At 42.2% G+C, this 17369-nt stretch overlaps 1 protein-coding gene across 2 annotated transcripts; it reads left to right on the forward strand.

The window, feature by feature from the left end:
* The first annotated feature begins 3465 nt into the window (after positions 1 to 3465).
* Positions 3466 to 16399, forward strand: CHRNA6 (cholinergic receptor nicotinic alpha 6 subunit). Of its 2 annotated transcripts, XM_064641053.1 has the most exons (6): positions 3466 to 3781; positions 6037 to 6176; positions 7975 to 8019; positions 9091 to 9200; positions 9330 to 10317; positions 15638 to 16399. In XM_064641053.1, exons 1-6 carry the CDS (start codon positions 3703 to 3705, stop codon positions 15758 to 15760), a joined length of 1485 nt encoding a protein of 494 aa, XP_064497123.1. In that variant the 5' UTR covers positions 3466 to 3702; the 3' UTR covers positions 15761 to 16399. The 2 variants fall into 2 exon arrangements, with proteins under 2 accessions (XP_064497123.1, XP_064497124.1); XM_064641054.1 differs by lacking the exons at positions 3466 to 3781; positions 6037 to 6176 and adding an exon at positions 6183 to 6583.
* The last annotated feature ends 970 nt before the right edge of the window (positions 16400 to 17369 follow it).

Raw genomic sequence — 17369 nt, forward strand, 5'->3', positions numbered from 1 at the left:
GTATAAATCTTTGTGAGCATTTTGCCCAAACTACTTATGTGAAAAATGTCTCTTGGTGGTTCCTCCTTTGAGCCCAGTGCTCGCTGAGATAGAACACTTCTCCCAGAGTTGTCACAGGGGTAGCCTCTGCGTCCCTGCCTGATGTCTCCAAAACCTTGAATGGTTGACAGACTTGCTTTATTTCTACAGTCAGCCTTCTTGAAAGACCTGGAACATGACAGTGTTCAAATGCCATGAATCAGAACATATGTAAGATATTAAGATATTGAGATATTAAGATATTTAAGGTAAAATATTAGTGTTCACAAGCTGATGAATTGTCCATGCAGCACAGGTGCAGAAAAAGCACTATTCAAAACAAACTTTGCAAGCTAAATTATTCCTTCATCACTCAGAACCTGCAAAGCAGCTTCATGTCCCAGCCTTTAGAGTTTGTCCTTTAATTGCCTGATCAATTAAAGCATCTCCCATTCTCAGAAGTCTTCCCTCTGTGAGCTTTACCAAGTCCTTACCTTAACTTGGCTAATGCACAACCTATCCAAGCTTGACTACAGAACCGTCAGTAAGGGGGTGGGATTTGACTGAGCTTTCATGATTCCATTACAGTGGATTTCCTTACACTGGCATAATGTTTATTAGCATTGGGTGTCCCATACCCGTGGAAGCACTTGTGTGTGAATACACAGATAGGAGTGAGCTCTAGCAGAGCTGGTTGCTTCCCTAATAACTGCTTGGAAAAGCAGTAAGTAGCAGAGTAGACATAAAATTCAATGCTGCTGAGGCCCCAGCCAACTGTTTCAGGGCAGGCACAATGAAGAAACATATGGGTAGCCCTGAAATAGTGTCTCATTCCCCTACAGTGCTTTCAGACCAGCAATGGAAAGGGTAACTGGTGCCTCTAAGTGCAAACTCACTTGCCTAGTGGTAGTTAGCAAAGAGTTGGCAGGCTGTGAACTCCTACACTACAGGCAGGGACTTCTCAGCAAATGGTCGTGAGTCTCTCACAATGGGAAAGGTGTTTGTCGCAGTCCCACTGCAGGTGAACACCTTGCATTGTCAAAGCCCACAGACAATTCAGATATGTCTCTCAGCAGTGAACTCCGTAGCTCTGTAAGGGAAAATCAGCCATTCAGACCTCAGCCTGACTCCAAAAGTTAGGATCCATCATTAGGCTTGCAAATAGCGCCGGGACAGATGCCTCCAGCCAGAACTGTAGGACTCACAGGCAACCCTCCAAATGGGTCCAGATGTTGTAGGTTTTTTACAGTCATTACCACCCCCATGCAGTGGTGAGGTGCATCTGTGTGCTAGAAACGTTCATAGTGGGCAGATTTTTTGCATCCCTGCAAGCTGCTTGCCCTCTTTTTCTTTAGCCACCTCACATGAAGAAAAGAGACCAGATTTTTTTTTTTTTTCTGAGTCTGTGTGTTCTTGGAGAGCAAAAGCACATGTAAAGGGACTAAATCAGCCTCTTCTTCCACACTTGGAGGTCAAGGGACTAAATCAGCCTCTTCTTCCACACTTGGAGGTCAAGGGAAGAGTGAAAGCCTGTCAGTATGTACCGTATATTTGAGACTGGCATTTTGACACCTCTTTTGGCCAGTTCATGTTAGATTAAATTAAGTACCTCCTGAAGCAGCAAAGATTCACAAACTTTTTGCTCCGCTCCCAGCTGGCATCCTTGTGCTGAGGCAGTACCTCTGCTAGTCTCTCTGTATTCTCAATCTGGATGCCTCATCAGCCACTTGCCATGCCTCAGTCTGAACTTTGCCTTTCTCTTCAGCCTTTTCCAAAGGCAGCACCTACTCCAGCAGGATCCTACCAGCACAGTCCCTCCTGCCCTGTGCTTACTGAAGAATTGGTGTTGCCTCTTGATTGAGCCTGCTTCCCCTGGTCCCTTCCCCCCCATAACAAAACAGCTCTTCACCTTGAGTGTGAGAGTAAGGACCATCTTACAAAGCAAAATATTTTTTTTGTGGTTTTAACTTCCCCCCCCCCCCCCCTTGGAAAATAATGGCAAAATGGAAATTTGCAAGAAAAATCACTATGCTGAAACCCACATTTTCATCTAAAAATCATTTGTGAGGAGAATTTATGTCTAACTTCAGCTTAAAGATGCCTCACAGACATGCCTTATGGTCTCTACTTACAACTGTAATTTGCTTCTGCTTTTGAGAGCAAAATGACTGCCAGCCTCCCCAACACTCATGTGGTTCAATTCTTTTGTTTTCTCATCTCTCTGCTCAAGGCTCCCTGACTACAGTGAGCTCTGGAATAAGGCTTCTGCTGGAAATCCTTAAATATTTTCTTTTCATCCCTCCAAACTTGTCATGGGCAACTTTGTCTACTTCAGGTATCTTCTCTACACAGTCAACTCATTCTTAAGTCTCTTTCTTCCAGACAGGCCTCTTCCCTTCTGCCCATATTTTAACAATTTGTATAAATGATAAATTACTTTCTTTTTCTGAGCTGCAGCATTACCTCTCTGTTATACAGTGTGAAGGGCATCTTTTTTTCCCACTTTTTAGCTTTTTTTCCTTCTCTCTATGCTTACACAACAATGTAACTGCTGGGAGATCAGCAGCATTTCTGTTTTGATCAAATCATTCATCCAGTCACTCAGACTTGTTCATGCTGGATTGAACACACATAAAGGAGATTCCCTGTCCGAGCTGCTCTCTGGGAGGCTGGATGTCACTAAATAACCTGTGGTGCCTTCCACCCCACTGCAGTTAAACAGGACCCTCAGTTTCTCAGACCCTTCGCTTACAGATTCTTTTCAGGCATTCCTGTTGCAAGGACACGTGTACTGAACACCTGAGGAGTGAACGTGCCTTAACCTCTATAGTTTGTTTTTAAATTATGTGATTTAGAGTGACACTGTTGCAGAGACGTTGGCCTGTAACAGCACCTAAGTTGTCCTGTAAGAGCATCTGATGGTGAGGTTTTTTTATTTTACTTCTCCACCAGGATACTGGCACAGGAATGACTGCACACACACACAAAAAAGGTAGAAAAATTGATTTTGTGAGCTGACTTGTCTGTCAGGATAGAACTTAGCATGCTCAGTTGTTCCTGTCAGATGGCAATAATGAATCTACTTGCCTTAGATTTATTCACTCCAAATACTGTCAAGCAATTCTATCACTTGATGCTGTGTTTATTTCAATGTTCAGATGTATGTTAAAACCATACAGAATCCATTTCCATTGTCTGCAGAATTAGTCCTCAGCAAAGAAACTGAAGTTGTTTCACTTCTGCAAACTCTGACAGACTCACTCAGGTGAGCACCAGGCAATAGTTAAAGCAGCTGCTTTAGCACGATGAGAGTTCTTAACGAGTGGGTGAAGGGCTGAGTTAATTGCTTCCCCTGCTCCACAACGGCCGTCCTGTGTCTTTGCCTCCCCTCTCTCTTCTGCACTCTTATACATTCCCCCAGAGGCACGGGTGCGGGTGACTGAAAATGTGAAGTCACCTGACAGGACGCTGCCTGACTCCCTTCGCTCTGCACAGCACAAGCTCTCCTTGCCGAGTGGTAGTGAAAGCAACTCTGCAGGGCTTTGCTCTGCTCAGCAGCCTGCAAAACTGAAATCCAGCTTTCTACCACCTACTTACCGTCCAGGGGGGTTGTGCGTCTTCTTGCCTTCTGTGTCTTTCCCCAAACCTCTGTTCTCAAAAGGAAACTCTGTTCTGCTGCTAGCAATGCATCCCGAGAGGTGGCTATGTTCGTGCTACCCCACTTTCTGTGTGTGGGCATTCGTGTTCACATCCTTGATTAAAGGTAGGCTCTCTTTGATACTGGTCTCTAAAGTATTTGCTAGTCACTGTCTCTGCTCCTGTTTTCCTAAATGAACTAAATGTAAAGCCTCTACCATGTATTTCTAACCTGAAATCTGTAACATTTCAACAGTATTTTAAGAGAGCTAAAGCAGTACCTGTTTTCTCACATAAAACTCTTCATTTTTGTTTGATAACTAATTGAAGAAATGTTTCTAGCAAACAACAAAAATGGAATGGCGTTCTAGTAATTTCATTTGGTGCTTGAATTTGCAAGTGCTTAAATAATGCAGGCTAAAGATGTTCACATTCAGTACTCACACCTTTGAAAGTGAGAACTTGATCTATTGTTGTTCACCATTGTTTCTAATCTATGTTTAAATATGCTGGAGTCGTTTCCAGGCACAAGTCTCACTGAGGTTCAGCAGGATTTTTGCTTTTAAGGCACTATATCTTTTTTTGAAAGCGTCACTTCTGCTGATGACCAAGATGTGTATGAAATACAGTGCTTGTGTTAGCAAGGTATAAGGTATTGTCTTAAAGCAGCACCAGTGGGATGAGAATCTGTAACTGAAGTTTGAAAATGAAAGTCCTAAATACTTGTCTGGTTTTGTTATTTTATTTTAAAGCATGCATCTGTTAAGAAGGCCAGTAGGAAAATTTCAAATGAAACATGATTTTAGACTCATTGGCTTTAGTCATGAGACTTTGCTAAGAAACTCATGTTCCCATAGTAGTGTACTTCTAGTCACAGAGCAGTGAGTGGTGATGATGAAATCTGAAATTTTGATTTCCTTTTTGAATGGCACAATACATGATGTGCAAACATCCAAACTTTACGGACATTCATGTATCTATTCATGATGCTAAAAGGATGAAATGAAACATTAAGTTATGAAATTTTTACTACAATTTTCTTTCCATACGTGTAAGTCACCAGTAACCAGCATTTCTGCTTGTAATTATGATAACCTCCTGCAATATGAGGATGCTTTATATCACCTTAGATGCAAAATTACTCTTTTTTTTTTTTCAAAAAACAGGGGAAAGGCAGCCTAAGCATGAAAGCAGTGCAGTTATACTTAGACCGAGTGTCTCTCTGTAGTATCCTCTAAGACATCTGTGCATCCACAGGCCCTTGTGTTTACTGAAGAATATGTAAATTGAAAATTTATGTTCTATGCTGTGCCAGAGACCATGCTCCCTGACACAAACCCATTCTATGTTTAATATTTGCAATCATAAAGCCTTATCATGATTGCTTTCTTGATACATTCTAGTGCAACCTGGGCATTTCAGAACGTGATTCTGAAAAACTAATTTTTCCTCAGTTGTATTGGTAATATCTTTGGGATCATCAAAGAGCTTTGATAACAAAGCTGTGCACAGTGTAAGAGGGAAGTTATAAATCTTGACTTCATAAAGTATTTTGAGTGGAAGTGCTGAATTATAGTAGTGCATTGTAATAGCAAAGTTATTCAAGAAAATTATTCTTTTGAGGTGATGTTGCCAGAGCCAACATGATCGAATATTTGCCTTTTTAAAACAAAGTCTGCAGCCTTTAGAACTGTCAAAATAACTATTTCAGGTCTGGACTGTATGTAACAGGTTAAGAACATTCTTCTTAACTCTGCAGTGAGTCAGCTGAGTGCCTGACACACACCTTGTTCCTGCAAGGTTCCTTGCACCTGGTCTATTCTTTTTTGACTGGGGGTTACAGCTACGATCTGCTTGTTCCCAAAGAACAGCTCTATATCACAAAGATGCATGCTATTCTATAAGAAATTTTAATATTTCCACTTTTTTTTGTTCATAGAACTTAATAAATGAACTTCCTTCAGAATAAAAATTGTGCTATCTAGAGAGTTGAAACAGGAAACATGAGAATGAAATGTAGTCATAGTGTTTAAGACTAGGAGGCATCATTATAATCATCTAACCAGAATCTCTCACATTTGATAGAGCAGTTGAGGCCTCAACTGAGTAAGTAGCTATGTTTTTCATGGACTCTCTGTCTTGCCATAAAGACTCCCAAAAGTTAAATCTACCACATTGCTGCTTCTTCTACTTCACAGTTCATTCTACTTCGGTCTGATACCAGGGTGAGCCAAGCAGAGGCCTACAGGCTGGTGGCTTGATACATGGTCACAAGCACAAGATACAGAAATATAGCCCAGATTTGGATAACAGTATATTATCCAGCACCTTCTTTCCCTTTTTCTTACCTCTGGCATAGCTATTCTTTATGTTTACTAACAGATACCACAGCCTGCGAATCAGAGGAACGGTTATTTCACAAACTCTTCTCCCAGTACAACCAGTTCATCAGGCCGGTGGAAAATGTGTCTGATCCCGTCAGAGTGTATTTTGAGTTGGCCATTACCCAGCTTACAAACGTGGTAAGGCTCACTAGGGAATACTGCTCAGATTTGGGGACGGCTGTAAACGCACGCGAATCCCTGACGCGGGAGATGTGATTGTGATGGCTGCACACGCCCTAACTGGCACTTCATGTGGGCCTAAGTGCACGTGCTGAGACCTTTGCTGTTGTTTCAGTTAGCAGAGCTGTTCCTGTTGCTCAAACAAGCGGTTTGAATGCAGCAGATTCGTTTGCTTACTCTGTAGCATCAAACCCCTTCGCACCAGGTAGCAGCTTCCAGAGCCCAGAGCAGCAGTACTGAATGTTCAAGCCCAGTCTCCACAGGGATAGACCACTTCAGGGACACCTGGTATGTCCGGGTTGCCTGTAGCATGTGACCCACAGTTCTCCTGTGGGTCTACTGTCATTTCCCTGTGGTCCTGAGGGGTAAGATCTTTTCTGCATGCCTTTTTTTCAGTCTCTTTGTTTCAACATGACATAAGAGAAGTGCAGCCTGCAGAGCGGTGGGGAGATGAGTGTTGCATGTTTTGGGATGCACCGTGCACAAGGGTGAGTGTGTCTGGGGTGGCAAACCCTCTGGGCAGGACAGGGGGTCTCTCGAAGGAGCAAAACTTGGCCTCAGCCCTGGCTGAAATCTCTCTGTGAAGCAAATTATCTGCAGAACAAAGGCAGAGTTTTGATTCTGAAGCAACTGGTTGAGTCCATAATGAAATGACAGGCAAGCAGCAACATTCAACAAGAGCCAGGGAGAGAAGTTATCTGAGAGGATGAATGTAGGCATTGTAAGTCCTCGTGGTGAAGAGTGTTACTTTTTGGAGTTCCTCTGTGAAAGTATTTTGTTTCATTGTTACAGGTAGCTTGGCAGGTTTCCACAATTCTCTCTGACGTTGCAGCCCCTTGCTCCTAGTGCTGCCTTTGAAGAAAAAAATGAGCATTATAAATAAATCAGGTGGATTTTTTCAGGATAGAGTCATGATTTTTACAATAATTTAGATGTTTTAACCCACAGACAGTAGCCCTACTGGCCTTTCAAAATTATTTTTGTGCTTAAACTTTAGTATTAAAAGTAGAACTATGTTAATATTTACATTAGTATGAAATATTGAATCTACATTTTCCATCTTTGTATGGTAAATATCTTAATTTTATTTGAGTTCACACGCTTGAAAACTAAAAGCTACCCAAAGCAATATTCTTGCAGATATTTTCTTTGTGAATGTCAGCCTGCATTCATACATATATGCAATACGAGTATTTCTGAATACTTTTAGGCTGAAGGCTCATTAGAACAGGATCCAAAACTTTATATTTGTGTTTCTTGCATCACCTTCCTGATTCTTCACTGACTGGCAATAGCAATAATTGACTGTAAAAAGAAAGTCTCTGTATAGAGTGACCTAGTTTAGTGCTTTGAATGCGTCTGCTCTAGAGGTTTGTATAGAAATTCGAGAACACTGTGATACAGTTGCCATTTTCTTGAATGTTACCAGTTCTGTATGGTGTAATCAAAACTTTTTAAACGCTGAAACCAACAAAATGCACAGCCACCAGAAGAACGTTGTTTTCAGAGGAATTCTAAGTTTTGTGCTCTTTAGGTTCCCAGCCACTGGCAAAACAGTGCAGCTCTTTGTATGTCTGATATTTATGGACTATGATTTTTCAATAGAGCTTTAAAAGTTTTGCAGTAGAGCTGCACATGACTGCGCCCAATATGCAAGTCCCTGAAAAGTATCCAGAAAAAAAATCTGGTTTCAGTAAATGTGGAATTCTAGTTTCCATTTTTATGGACTAAGTTTTTGGCCTGTGTTTCTTTCTAGGATGAAGTCAATCAGATTATGGAAACAAATTTGTGGCTTAGACATGTAAGTAACTGTGTTACATTTCTCGTGTATTTTGCATTGATATGATCAAATGTGTGTTACCTTGTGAGCTACAACTATAGAATAAGTTCTTGGTTTGTAATAGGGATTTTAAAGGATGAAAAGGAGAAGCCCCATTAACCATAACTCAAAACATAATTTCTTCATTCTTGTCTCCTTTCCTGTGTAGCATATTCTCCTCCAGCTTTGTGATCAAGTGGTTTTTGGGGGTTTTTTTTAGTTTTTTTCCTAGTAAATCTAGCTGGATGTACCCATTAAAGAGTGATTAAACATGCAGCTCTGCATTCCTAGTTAATCTCCACCAGGACATTTATTAGCAAGAGGAACATACCTCCATTTTTCCTGATAGGTTTTTTTTTTCATTTTTACATAGATAAAAATCCTTAGAGGACCTAAACTACTGAGAAAATATAGTCAGCTTGCACCAGTTTTCTCCAGGCACTGATTGTGATCCACACAAACTTTTCATGCAAAAGATGCTGCACTTATGATAGGCTGAGAGACAATGGAGCATGGCCCCATGATAGTGCACTAGGCAGCAATTCAAGAGGGCTGCTCAGCATCCCTCGCTGCCCTGGCTTGATATTTCACTGCTCTTGTGAAAGCAGTAATGTCCCCTGGCAGCAGCTGCCTGTTAGTGTGCACCTGTACCTCCCTTCTCCTTAGGATGTTGGTCTCCTTTGATGCTCTCCTCCTCTAACCTGTGGAGTGCAGCAGCAGGGCCCATATCTCCTCTCTGTAGTGGGGAGGTAACCTTTCACAGGCAAGGGCCTTTACTGATGTAGGAAGACAGAGGAGAGCATGCCAGTGATGGATAACAATTGACATCCCATCTCCTCACAGAGAACCGAGTAGCAAATCAATGTGAGCAGTGTTCACGTATGTCCAGTGTTTCTCCAGGTCGTGGCCTTGTTGTCTTTCAGATCACTGACCCCTCCCCCACGTGCTGCACTTCACATCTTTACCATAACCTGTCATTTTATAGGAGGATCTGAGAAGCAGATATTTGCTGATAATTCAAGGGTTTAAAATCTTCGTCCACTCTTCTTTCAGATTTGGAATGACTACAAACTGCGATGGGATCCCAGCCAATATGATGGCATTGAATTTGTTCGTGTACCAGCAGATAAAATTTGGAAACCAGATATCGTCTTGTATAATAAGTATGATGATTCATTTTACCCATTTTATTGATTCATTTTACCCTCTCCCTCAAAAGTGTCCTCTTGCAGCCTCCATGACAGACATTTTACTTTCATGGTGATTTTCTTTGCCTCATTTGTCTTTTTTAGTGCTGTGGGAGATTTTCAAGTTGAAGTAAAGACCAAAGCCCTCCTTCGCTATGATGGAATGATCACCTGGACCCCACCAGCTATTTTTAAAAGCTCCTGTCCTATGGATATTACTTTTTTCCCATTTGATCATCAGAATTGTTCGCTCAAATTTGGCTCATGGACCTATGACAAAGCCAAAATTGATCTTCTAATCATTGGATCCAAAGTAGATATGAATGATTTTTGGGAAAATAGTGAATGGGAAATAGTTGATGCTTCTGGCTACAAGCATGATATCAAATATAACTGCTGTGAAGAGATCTACACAGACATAACATATTCCTTTTATATTCGAAGGTTGCCAATGTTTTACACCATAAATCTGATCATTCCCTGTCTTTTCATCTCATTCCTGACTGTGTTAGTTTTTTATCTGCCATCTGACTGCGGTGAAAAAGTGACCCTTTGCATCTCTGTGCTCCTTTCTTTGACTGTGTTTTTACTGGTGATCACAGAAACAATCCCATCCACCTCTTTAGTAATTCCCCTAGTAGGTGAATATTTACTGTTCACTATGATATTTGTGACTCTGTCAATTGTCATTACAGTGTTTGTCCTGAATATACATTACAGGACTCCAACCACACACACAATGCCCGAATGGGTAAAAACCATCTTTCTTAACCTGCTCCCCAAAGTCCTGTTGATGCAGAGGCCACTAGAACAGCAGAAAAAAAATTACTCCAAAAAACCCAAGAAAGTATCGGACAGTAAGTCAGGCAAGTCAAAGCACAGCAAACACAAAGATACCAAACTGCAGAGGGAGCAGCAGCGATGCAGTCACTGTGACAAGGCAACTGAACTCGCTACCACCACGAGAGGACTGAGCCATCAGTCACCGAAATGGATGGTGGAGCAGGTGGAGTACTCCCCAGAGGTGAAGGATGTCATCAGCAACGTCCAGTTCATCGCAGAGAACATGAGGTCTCAAAATGAAACCAAAGAGGTAAGGGAAGTAACCCTCCCACTGGGGATTGTTTTGATTGTAGTGGAATCAGTGGTGATGACGAGGGTTGAGTGCCTGTGGATAAAGAGCAGGGGGGGAAGGTCAGCAGGGCAGACGTCCTGGTAGACGTCTGTTGCAGACCACCTTGCCGGGATGAACAGGCAGATAATGCATTCTACAGGAGGCTGGAAGAAGTATCACAACCACTAACCCTCGTACTCATGGGGGACTTCAACTTGCCAGATGTTTGCTGGAAGTACAACACAGCAGAGAAGAATCAGTCTAGGAGGTTCCTGTAGTGTGTGGAAGATAACTTCCTGACACAGCCAACAAAGGGCGGTGCCCCACTGGGCTCTCTGTTTGCAGATAGGGAAGGACTGGTGGGAGATGTGATGGTTGGAGACCACCTTGGGCACAGTGACTGTGGAATTATGGTTTTCAATTTTGGATGAAGTTAGGAGGAGTGCAAGCAGAACTGTCACCTGGGACTTCCGGTGGGCAGACTTTGACCTGTTTAGGAGATTGATTGACAGAATCCCTTGGGAGTCAGACCTGAAGGTCTAAGCAGTCCAAGAAAGCTGGACATGCTTTAAGAAGGAAATCTTAAAGGTGCAGGAACAGCAAGACAAGCTGCTGGGGAAAAAGACCATCCTGGCTAAATGGAGAACTTAGGCTGGTTAAAAAAGAGAATGTTTCACCTCTGGAAGAGGGGGGGCAGGTAACTTGGAGTGACTACGAGGATGTTGTGAGGTTACTTAGGGAGAAAATTAGAAGAGCTGAAGCTGAACTGAAACTTAATTCAGCCACTGTGGTTAAAGACAACAAAAAAGTTTCTATAAGTACACTGGCAGCAAAAGGAGAGCTAAGGGGTGTCTCCATCCTTTGCTGGATGCAGAGGGAAGCACAGTGTCAGGGAATGAGGAAAATGCTCAGGTACTTAATGTCTTCTTTGCCTCAGTCTTTAATACCAAAATCAATCGTCCACAGGATACCAAGCTCCCAGAGCTGGGAGTTAGTGATGAGGAGCTGAATGAAGCCCCTATAATCCAGGGGGAAATTGTTAGTGACCTCCTATGCCAGTTAGACACCTGCAAGTCTATGGGAAGCACCTGAGAGTAATGAGGGAGCTGGCAAAAGTGCTTGCCAAGCCACTTTCCATTATTTACCAGCAGTTCTGGTCAACCAGAGAAGTCACAGTTGACTGGAAATTAGTGAGTGTGATGCCCATCTACAAGAAAGCTCAGAAGGACGATCTGGGTAACCACAGGCCTGTCAGTGTGACATCAGTGCTGGGGAAGGTCATGGAGCTGACCATCCTGAGTGCCATCACACTGCACAGGCAGGACAGCCAGGGTATCCAGACCAGCTAGCATGGATTCACAAAGGCAGATCCTACTTTACCAACCTGATCTCTTTCTAGTGACCCACTTAGTGGATGAGGGAAAGGCTGTGGGTGTTGTCTATCTAGACTTCAGCAAAGCATTTGACACCACCTCCCACAACCTCCTGGATAAACCGCCTGCTCGTGGCTTGGATTGATGGATTCTTTGCTGGTTGGATAGCTGGGTCCAGAGAGTGGTGGTGAATGGAATTATATCCAGCTGGGTCACTGGTGCTGTTCCCCAGGGCTCAGTACTGTTTCATATCTTTATCAATGATGTGGAGGAGGGGATCAAGTGCACCCTCAGTCAGTTTGCAGGTGACACCAAGTTGGACGGGAGTGTAGATCTTCTGCAGGGTAGGAAGGTTCTGCAGAGGGATCTGGACAGGCTGGATCAGTGGGCCAAGACAACTGCATGAGTTTCAATAGAGTGAAGTGCTGGGTCCTGCACTTTGGTCGCAACCACCTCACACAGCCCTACAGGCTTAGGGAAGAGTGGCTGGAAAGTGGCCCAGCAGAAAAGGAGATGCTGGTTCTACAGCCAACTAAACATAAGTCAACTACGTGCCCAAGTGGCCAAGAAGGCCAGGGGCATCCTGGCCTGTATCAAGAATAGTGGGGCCAACAGGACTAGGGTGGTGATTGTCCCACTGTACTCGGTACTGGTGAGACTACACATTGTGTATTGTGTTCAGTTTTGGGTCCCTCACTTCAAAGAAGACATTGAGGTGCTGGAGTGTATCCAAAGAAGGGCAAGGAAGCTGGTGAAGGGTCTGGAGCACAAATCCTATGACAAGCAGCTGAGGGAACTGGGGTTGTTTAGTCTGGAGAAGAGGAGGTTCGGAGTCCTCACTGTTCTCTACCTGAAAGGAGGTTTTATTAAGGTGAGGGTCAGTCTCTTCTGCCATGTCTCAAGTGAAAGGATGAGAGGCAATATCCTTAAATGGCACCAGGGTAGGTTCAGATTAGATATTAGAAAAAAAACTTTCATTGGAATTGAAATGAGTTGCCCAGAAGAGTGATGAGTCACTGTCTCTGGAAGTGTTCTGAATGTGACTTGGGGATATGGCTTGGAGCAATTATGGTGGTGCTGGTTTGACAGTTGGACTAAGATGTTCTTGAAGGTTTCTTGCAGCCTTGATGATTCTGTGTTTCTGTGATCCAGACAGGCATGGCACCGCAATTCTGGCAAATGAAAACCTGGTCTAGAAGGACAGCCCAGAGGAACTTGTATTGTTGGGTGTAGAAATGAAAATTTTTATATCTGTGAATGGGCTGAAGTTTCCTACAGAAAGGGAGGAGATAGATGATCCATTGGGAACGGAACAAGAAAAGTATTCTCATCTGTTCCTCTTCTATCCCTAGAGGATAGTTTGGACAACAAGACAGTTTTAGAATAAACACAAGATTCGAGCTTCAAAGAAAAAGGGGAGGAGCATTAGCCTGCTACACCCATAAGAAATGAACTTTGGTCAGCAGTGGTTCAAACAGAGTCAATCCTGCCATAGAGCAGGGGATAAACCAGATGGGACTTTCCAGGGTCTCTTCCAGCCCTCTTTCTGTAGACCCTCAAAAGCAACCCTCTTTGACTACTCAGGCCTGGTAAGCAGTGACATCCCAACACCAAGTTTGCTATTTGCAAAGCAGGTTGCTTTTCTGTGTTAGTAATGGAACAAGTAAATTTGGAAACTGCTTTTTAAAGAACGGGGCCTGTCTAGCAGTGCAGCAGTTGATCTAGAGAAGAACTACTCTCAGTCAGTGATAAATCTGGCAAAGATAATCCATCCAGAATGCTGTTGTCTGTACTTCATTGCAGTCTGATATGTTCCATTTTTTTACAGTGATTTGAATAATTGTGGCTTCAGCAATACAGTATTTTCAGCTATGATAAACATACATTGAAATAATAGCTGAGTTTTGGGGGAAGACAACTGAATAAAAACAGATGAGATGAATAAAGACCAACTAAAAAGAAAAGAGAAGGGGTTTAAAAGTGAGAGTTGGCATTTAAACTACTGAATTTGCTTGTGTGAAGGTGCAAATCTTTCACCCTGATTGGGATTACTGTCATAGAAAATTATCCACATTGGAATTTAGAGAATTCTGGGGCCATGTCGTCAGGTGTAATCACAAGCAACTAAAAGCAGCTGCAAGAAAGACTTTATGATATCCCCTCACATCCAGACCTCACAAGGATCAGGAATGCTCTGACACTTCAAGGTATTTTTAAAAAGTTTAGAACCTAATGAAACATATATATTTGATCTGTCATGAAATTTTTGCCTCTGAAATTTTTTACATGCTCTATGATAGCAAAATCAATTTCAAAACCAAATACTGCTGAATTTGTGCTGAAAACCACAAAAACTTTGTAAGGGAAATGTTGAGATATATACTTTCTATCAGAATATTTTGTTGAAATTCATGAAACTTCTGTGAAACCCAAAGATTACTTTTTCCCCCTCTTGTTTTTTTATGCCCTGAAGAAGAAGTTTCATCCGAAAACAAAGTCCGTAACTTTGTGAATAAAGGGGTAGAGTGTGGCGGCTGAATTCATAGGATGAGTGGGTAGTACATGCCAGACCAATGCAAAAGAGAGGGATCTATTAACATAGAGGAGGATGGGAACTGAGCTGAGCCTTGCTTAGTACCTATGCCCTGGCTGTTCTGCTTAACCCAAACATTTCAACCTTGCTTTCACTTTCCCATCAGGTGCATAAAACATGCCCATGTACTATATTCAGCTGATTTCTCTGATGCACTGAATAACATTATTTAGTCTTCATTATGTAGCTCATGAAAAGTCTTCCTTTGCCAGTCTCGTTTATTTGCTTTTGCGAATCTCTCCTGCTACATGAAATTCTATTCTTAGTCCAGTGGGTGCATCAACAGCTCTGTATTTTGCCTTTAAAAACACACAAGGGATGGGAAGCAGGATTTTTCATTTACCAAAACCCTCCTCTGGGGGGAAAAAAAAAGGGATTTTTTTCTCAGGCAAGGACTGCGAAAATTTTTCTGGAGGCTGTTTCTGCTTCAGCCAGACATACAAAACAGTATGGGTGGTATCATGCACTTGTCCTACATAAATAAAAGTCCTTTAAAAATTGTGTCAACATTTACAGCAGCTGGAGTTCTTCCTGTGTTTTTTTCATGTGAAGTACAGCAGCAGCACCTTGGAGGAAAATATAATGAAATTGGGAAAGCAAGTGAAAGATCCCTCAGCAGAGAGCTCTTAAACAGTCACTTGTTTATATGAGTGAACGTTCATCTGATACAGTGGTTCTTGTATGAAGTACGAGTTAAAAGGTACAGTTTAAAGGACAGCAAATTCACTGAACATGGTTCTAAGGTCTATGTCTCAGGCAAACACAGTCCACTCTGTCCTGCTTAGGACAAGACACTGCAGTTTGCTCTGTCAGACTTGCTATAGTCCATGTGTCCATTTGTCCACTTTTCTGAAATCAACAGAGCCTGATTGGAGAGAGAGTGCATCAAATCAGACCAGAATAGCAAACTCTCTTGTGCAGGCTGTCGGGATAAATCCCTTGGCAGAGTCTAGTGATGTGCAGCTATGGTGGTTGTGCCTGCTGTTACATCACCCCATCCTGCACCCACCACAGGGCCAGGTCCTATTTGTTAGTGTCAGCATCACAGCCGGAGTTTGCCAGCAGACTTGAACATTTAGAAGAATTCAGCGGACTAGGACTGTGTTGTACGTTCTCAGCCAAAAGTGGCAAAACACTTTTAGAAAATCACCCCCTTCGGAAGAGTCTTGAAAACTGCAGCAGTTGTAAGCATGACAAGCAACATTCCTGACTTGCATGTATGTTCTTCCTCACATTCAAAAGCAGAAGGGACATTTCTACTGCGTGCTGTCAACTAGCAACTCAATGTAACACCATATGTAGTTTATCCTTTTCTTTCTTTATTCTCTTGCAGGTGGAAGATGACTGGAAATACGTAGCTATGGTGATAGACAGAGTATTTCTGTGGGTATTTATAATCATTTGTGTGTTTGGGACTGCAGGACTCTTTATCCAGCCACTAATAGCAGATAAATAACTTGATCCGCTGCTTTTTACCCACTTTGGGGTTTGTTTCATTTTTGGTTTGTAAATTTACCTTATATTTCTCTCCTCTTACATAACCCATCTGCTCATCACCACCTCAGCACCCAGCCACAGAGGGTCCCAGATCAATAAAGCACATGTTTATATTTGTGTTTGAAATCAGACAGGTCTTAAACAGTTAATCATATTTGAAGACAAACTGAGTTAATATTAGAATGTGCTAACCATATGAGGCGTACACATTTGAAAACTACATGATCCTACAATTTTGAAAAACTAGTTTTTCTGCCATTTAGCTTTGCATGTGACTAAAGTCCCCTCTGCTTCCTAATACTGAATACCAAGACCTTGATGAGCTTCAGTGGGATTTCCAAGCCACATCTCTCTTGTCAGATTAACAATGGTCCTAGTTCCACAGGAGTTTCCTCTCTGAAAACTCTTGCTTGCTTGGGCTCAGACATAAGCCCAATATGGAAGGGTTCATTCCTGAGTGGGTACTGATCACAGACAGAATTGGCTTGGCAGAATCAGACTGATCTGAGTTTTTCTGTTTTTAAAGCTGCAGGTCAACTTAGATTATACACATCTCAGGAGGAAAAGGCTGGATGTCATGAATCCTATGCAAAGCTGAGCACCTGTGTTCTGCTTGCTGGTTTCTCATGGGTCAGTGCTGTGTGTGCAAACCTGTAACTGCAGGGACACATCCTTTGGGGCTGAGGTTGCTGCTACATAACCAGATTCCCAATCCTAGTGTGCTTAATCCTGAAACACTTTGCAGATGTGACCCTGATGTGGTTTCTATAATATATGGATTGTTTACCCTTAGGTCCCTTGTCCGTTTATATTCCTGTTGGGTTTGTGCCCAAGGATTCTTCTTTAAAAGGCAGCACTCCAATTAAACCAGTAGCTTCAACAGTACAAAACTCTTCTTTCTTTTAAGAGCACCTAACCTGAACTGTACAGTGTCAGTGCAATGTTTTCTGTGCCTGCCATGTATCAGTCTCTGCTTTGAACATCACCAATCCGTGGAAAGTATGAATTGCTGTTTCTGAACTCACTGTCCTTTTACTCTTTTGTGATGCTCCACAATAAAGAGAATAGGATTGAATAAATGTATATCTTAGAGATAAAGGTGGAATGACAAGAATATAACTGTCTTAATCCAGCCAGTCATGACTGTCTAGAAGAAAACTATATTTTCTGTAATCTTCCTGAATGTTGCATAATTATGTAGTGATTGACAAACAGATATGTGAACAAACATGGCTTATTTTGTCAGCCTGTCAATTAAATATCACTCCTGAGACATACCTTCTTGAAGAATGTGTGTTTGTTTATTTAAACTCTCTGTCTTTTTTAAACTCTCATCTATAAACACATTTATAGATGCTACTAGATGACATTTACTATGCAGACTCTTTAATCAGAAAGGAGATGAGGGAAAAGAAAGGAAATTTGAAAAGGAGAGCTGCAATCTGAGCCTGAAAGCCTCATTTCCACAAAAAGACATTTTCCAGAAGACATCTGACTGCCAGCATTCACTGTTGCACTCTATGACCATCCAAACAATGAGAATATTGTGGTGGAAGCTGTATTGCACA

This window comes from Pseudopipra pipra, chromosome Z (assembly GCF_036250125.1).
Source record: "Pseudopipra pipra isolate bDixPip1 chromosome Z, bDixPip1.hap1, whole genome shotgun sequence".
Taxonomy (NCBI): domain Eukaryota; kingdom Metazoa; phylum Chordata; class Aves; order Passeriformes; family Pipridae; genus Pseudopipra; species Pseudopipra pipra.